The 5,752-nt window shown below is 47.6% G+C and overlaps 1 protein-coding gene across 3 annotated transcripts in view; it reads right to left on the reverse strand.

Moving 5' to 3' along the window:
* slc16a5a (solute carrier family 16 member 5a) overlaps positions 1–5,752 on the reverse strand; it is a 13,885-nt gene extending 8,133 nt beyond the window's left edge. For 2 of the 3 annotated variants that reach the window (XM_025002678.2, XM_017440650.3), the window contains exons 1-2: positions 5,701–5,752; positions 2,781–3,121 (exon numbers count right to left, since the gene is read on the reverse strand). In XM_025002678.2, coding sequence (XP_024858446.1) covers positions 2,781–3,063 — 283 coding nt within the window. In that variant the 5' untranslated portion in view covers positions 3,064–3,121; positions 5,701–5,752. Of the gene's footprint in view, positions 1–2,780; positions 3,122–4,434; positions 4,606–5,700 lie in introns of those variants that run through there. The other variant, XM_017440651.3, reaches the window with a different exon arrangement.

Consider the following 5,752-nt stretch of genomic DNA (forward strand, 5'->3'; position numbering starts at 1 on the left):
CGTTCTCTGAATCCTGCAGGTCGTTCTCTGAATCCTGCAGGCCGTTCTCTGAATCCTGCAGGTCGTTCTCTGAATCCTGCAGGCCGTTCTCATGAGTTCTGATACAATCTGCACCAACTGAGTGACCTTTCTATGAACGGGCCTGAAATATGTTTGCTCTGTAACTGATAGGCTGGCACTCGCGTGTTTTTATACCCGGAGGCTGTAAATCTGCACTTCAGCAGCAACAGTTGCTGTTTCAGGAACATCTTCCCATCCTTGAATACGTTGTTTCAGCTCATAAACAACTTCTGTCGGGGGAGGACGGGTCACAGTGTGCCTGAGAGCGAGGGGATTAAATTCAGAAGGCTAACTTTGTTCTGGAGCTCTGAACTGACAGTTAAAGCCTCATGTGACTTGGAACAGCTGATGTGAAAGCTTTCAGGCTCTGATTTCTTCAGAAATAAAGCTGTGACAGAAGAGACGGCGAAGACGAACCTCGAAGCTCTCGTCGTGTTTTCCTCAGATTAAGATCTGAAAACTCAAAGCGTTCCTCTTCAGAACCGCCTCTAGATCTGTCTAATAAACCCCCCTATTTCCACCCCGGTGCCTCCGCCTTTGTGCCAAACAATCTGTTCCTGCGTGTCAGCGCCCCGACGCAGAAATGATTCAGATATTTGCACTAATCCTGAAACCAAAGCGTCACATTAGTGACTAGAAGCTGAAAGCAGGACTCCTTACTGCTGGAGTTCCACTGAATTTAGGCAACAAAAAAACAAGAACTTCCTGTTTTCACCTGAAACCAGGATCTTAGGAGAGAAAAGGTTATAAATAAAAGCAGTTTTGGATCGAGGAGCGTTGTTTCAGCCCGCTGCAGGAACTCAGATCTACTGAGGTTCTACCAGAACCTGCAGAACCCAGAGAACGTTTGTGTTTTCAGGTCGCTGTGAAGGAATAACTGGTTGGTGCTTCTGGATGACATGTAGCCGTGGCAGCCATCTTGAACTCAGCTGAAGCTGTTAACCAGTCGTAGGTGAACATCCAGCGGGCGATGAGATATTTTACTAACAGAAACAGGGTTGACGCTACTACCACACCACATCTTAGCTCAGGAGCTGAAAAATGGACCGAGCTGGAGACATTTTTCCGTTTGCTGTAGCGGCCATCTTGAATATAACACATCGTACAACTTATTCAGCTTTTAGAGACATGATTTAAATGATTAATTAGTAATTTAGTCGGATCGTGTGGCGGGTCGTTTATAAAACTTTTACTTTTCTGTTGAAGGAGTTCCTCTAAGGAGAGGCAGGGAGGCGGCTGCTGAAGGAACATGAAGTTCTCTGAGTTCACCTGAAAGAGGAGGAACTCAGGCTGGATTGTGTTGACAGAACAGATTGTTTTAGGTTTTAACCCACTGCAGTAAACTGATGTTTTCCTGGAAAAACTTCAGTTTTTTCATTTCTTAGCTTCTGAACCCAAAACAGGAAACAACCTGAGGGTTTACAGGCAGCTTGTGTTTTAATAGGAATAAAAACGGCCTCCCTGAAAGTCCTTCTTACAGATCTATCCAAGGTTTTTAAGGACAGGGTTTACCCACCACATCAGGTGACCTGGACATCTCCAGGAGTCCCACAGGGGTCAGTTTTAGGACCAGCCTGGGTCAGAAACAGCTGCTCCTGGTTTCAGTCTCAGCTTTTATGAAGGGTAACGTTGGTTCCCAGCAGGAAAAGGTGCCGTCTGCCCTCCCCATTGTTCCCACCACACAGGGGTCATCACAGAAATAAAACTTTTACTCCTCGTTAGAATGGAGGGGTTTTAAGCCTCTCACTCATTCCACGTCACGCTCTGACGGATGATTTAACATCTTCAGACCTTCACAGACCCATCCTCTGTCCGGTTCCATCATCTTCGTCCTGCTCGAGGACTTGTGAACGGCAGCGTCCCAGCTCCGGCCCCTCGGGCTGTCCGGGCCTGATCGGGGCGAGGAGAACAGGCCTCGGCAGGATCAGCTGTCAGAACCGCTCCTGCTCATATTTCAGCATTTTATTCAAATTTTAGATGAACGTTTTGTTGTGTCTCAGTGAGACTAACCTGGAGGTCAAACCTTCTTATTTCACTGTAAATTACTGACATTTGATCAATATTGTGTTAAATTCTAACAACTGCTGCGTCTTTAAGGCATTAATGCGCCTCAGGATGGAAACATACGTGCTGCATCATCAGTGAATAAATCTACTTTCTGCAAACAAACGATGCTGTCGAACAAATATTTCATTAAAGGTGGGGCGTCCTGAATGCCCTCGCTGGCGCTCTGTTTAATGTTTAACTGAGCTGGAATAAAGCGTGACAAACGAGGAAGTTGACATTATCGACCGGACACCACATACCTGCACAAAGACAGATTTATGAAATCAGAAGTACGTCGGTAAGAGGCGAGTTAGATGAACACAAAGTTCGTCTGAAGTGAGGATTATTACTTCTCTAAACTTCCCTGTGGCACGTGGGAAACCAACCGGCTGCAGGTTCTCAGGAAATAATCTGATCTAAACCAAGAAAATCAGCAGGAGCTGAAAACAGCCTGAAATTCTCACATCTACACATTAAAGAGCAGCTTCAGTGGGACAAATCTGAAGCTGCTGTGCAGGTTTGAATAATTATTTAGAACTAAAACCACAAATGAATCCTTTTACAGAGGATCTGGTTTGTTCAGCTGCCTGTAAACGAGCGCAGCGGGCTCGTTACCAGGCTGGATGAGGATTAATGGGGTAACGGTTGGACGTTTCATGCGCCATCAGATTTACCTCCTGCATGAAGCGCCGACGTCATGATGGACGTCACCCAGGACGTCTCGCTGTTGGACGCCTGAAACTCAGTCTGCAGGTCCGTGAAGAAGATTCCCATGCAGGCGGGCAAACCCAGGGCCAAGGCCAGGACCAGGACGGTGCCGGCCAGGACCACCCAGCCCCAACCGCCGTCCGGCGCCGGAGCCGCGGGGTCTCGGATCTCACCGCTCTGCTCCGTGTCCTCGGCCTCCGAGCGGAGGCGGTGATCCATCGAGGCCCCGGTTCCATTCTGCTGAGTCATGTTCTGCTGGGCCGTTCACCGCCCATGACACGGCGCCCGCTGCGAGCGTCGGGGAGACCTGGAACCACAGGAGCACAGCGGGCGTCAGAACGTGGCTGACACTCAGTTCTGATAGCTGCGGGGGCCATCTTGAATTGTTAATGAGCTGTAGATGTGCTGAAATTTTAGGAAATATTTTGCTGACAGACAGACATTTCTGTGGTAGTAGCTGAGCATCATTCCCATCATTTCTCAGCACAGTAAGATGATCTCAGTGTGAACGGACCGGGTTTAAGAAAACTTCATAACGTTCCAGAAAGGTTCTGGATTTTAAAACTCCGATCAAATCTTAAAAACTCCAGATTGAAGAAGAAGACGTGATCTGAGGGCTTCAAACGACTCAGATTCATTTATTTTTCCTCCAAACCGACCGGGTTTTATTCTGGAGAATCACACATAAAATCCAGATTTAAACAATCAGACAGAATTGTTTTTGTTTTTTAGTTTTAAAAAATGAAACAAATTTCACTTTATTTCGGCTGGATCTGATTAGGAAACGGTAAAAAGGGACGTAAAGTTTGTTCCTGAGAGCAGCTGTGAGCCGGAAACAGAAATCTGATCCCGGTTCAGGATTTAATTTCCTCGCTCCGACCGCTCCGACACACAAGAATGTTCCGACTTGTTTTGAGCGGCTCAAAGCAACACAGTTCATCCCCGCCGCATTTTCCCAAAACAGCCGCTAAAAACTGAGATATTTAAGAAGATTGAGTTTCCTGGTTGTGAAAAGGAGAGTTGGTGCAGAAACATCAGATAAAACAAACTTAGAGGGAAGAAAAGGAGGGAAATCACCGAATGGAGTGTTTGGAAAAGTCAGACATTAATCACAAATTTCTCAACTTCCTCGGAGAATAACAGCCTGCCGAGTCCACTTCCTGTTTAAGTCCATCAGCTATCAGCTCGTTAAAAACAAGAATAATAACCCCAGAGTTCATGTCTGAAGCTCTGCGTGAACAAAAGGAGGCATCCGGTGACGTTTGGATAAAACACGAGACTCCTCAGATCCTCCGAAACGTTTCCAAACGCAGGAGGACATCTGCTGAAAACTGAGATTTAACTTAAAGATCTGTAAAGAAACCCACACAGAACCACTTTTTCTAACATTAAATGAGACTAAAACTCTCCTGCTTTAAGTCGTCAGGATTCACAAAATTATTTATTTTGGTTAAATGTCTGAAAATAACGAGAGACAGATTGTTTCATTACTTTCTTTAAAGCCACAAACGTGAAGTTTTCTCTGCTTTAAACTGTTTGGAAGAGCCCAGATGATGATGTCACGGCTTTGGAAGCTTCTGATTGGTTAGTTGACGACATCTGAGTTAACTGGAGGCTCACCTGTGGATGTAGCTAAAGGTTCGCCTCAAACTCGCAGGAGAAAATCCTGAGGAATCAGCCCGGATAGCAGGAAGAGAACCGAGAACCTCCAGAACTCTGAGAGGATCTCCAGCTGAAGGTTCCTCTGTTCCAACGAGTAGAAACACCACGAGAACGTCATCAGAGGGACGGGTTCTGGTCAGAAGAATACACTATTAATGTTTGGAGACATGTCCTCTGAGGAGGACCATCGTTACGTTTGGAGAGCGCTTGAATCATCCCAACTGTGAAGCACGGGGGCGGCAGCATCATGTTGAGAGAACATAACGTGGAAATCCTGAAGCAACGCCTCCGGACATCAGACAGGAAGTTAAAGCTGGGACACAGAAGGGTCTCCAAGTGGACACCGTCCCTCAGCAGAAAGGTTAGTCACATGTGGGCGGAGCTAAAGAGGCGAGCGCGAGCACGGCAGCCCATAAACCCGATTAGACAGAGACAGGGGCGGCTCTTCTGGGCTGTGGAGGCCGGGAGGAAGTGCTCCTCGGGCCGGGCGGCGCCGGGACACGCTCCCTTCGTTCGCTCGCTATCGTGTTCTGTCTCAGTTGGTTTAATAAACACGGTCGCAGCGAGGGAAGCAAACATCTGTACGAGGACAGGAGAGCTGAGACGCCGGCGGGAAGAAACTCGTTTTAACGCCGCCGGAGGAAGGAGGAGCTTCCTGGGAGTTCTGATCCGAGCGTCTCGTGGACGATGAAAGATGTCTTCGTGATGTTTTATGGAGCACGACGGAGCCCGAACGCTGTCAGGCCAAAGGGGGCCAGAAGGGGGGCCTCATATGTCCAGGTTTGGTCACTGGCCCCCCCGGGGCCCCCCTGCACACCTTAGTTTAGCTTTCATTACTTCTACAGGAGTTTTTGTGAACATGTTTCTAACCAGCTGTGGGTCAGTTCGGGTTCACATCCTGTCATTAAATCAGCTTCAAATGTTTAACTGTATTTATGCTCCTTTTTTCCACACAATTTAAATTCTGCTTTCAATTCTGCTTGTTTACGTTTTTAAAACACCCGGATTAACAACCTGAAACGGATCACAGCGCTGTCAGGTGAAACTGTTTACACTGAAAGTCGATAAATTATAATATTTATCCTCAGACGAGCCGGTTTCCATCAGTGCTGCTCACATCACCCGCAGAGGAACGGGAAGGAAGCGGTGTCCCCGGCCGTTTTCACCCCGGAAACTGGACCTTTCTGCCGGGAACAGAAGCTGTTTTTGTTCGGTTTTACTCGCCTGCTTCTCCGGAGCCGCTTCTTCAACTTCTCCGCCCGCCGCTCGCTCCCTG

The sequence above is a fragment of the Kryptolebias marmoratus genome, linkage group LG17 (genome assembly GCF_001649575.2).
Source record: "Kryptolebias marmoratus isolate JLee-2015 linkage group LG17, ASM164957v2, whole genome shotgun sequence".
NCBI lineage: Eukaryota > Metazoa > Chordata > Actinopteri > Cyprinodontiformes > Rivulidae > Kryptolebias > Kryptolebias marmoratus.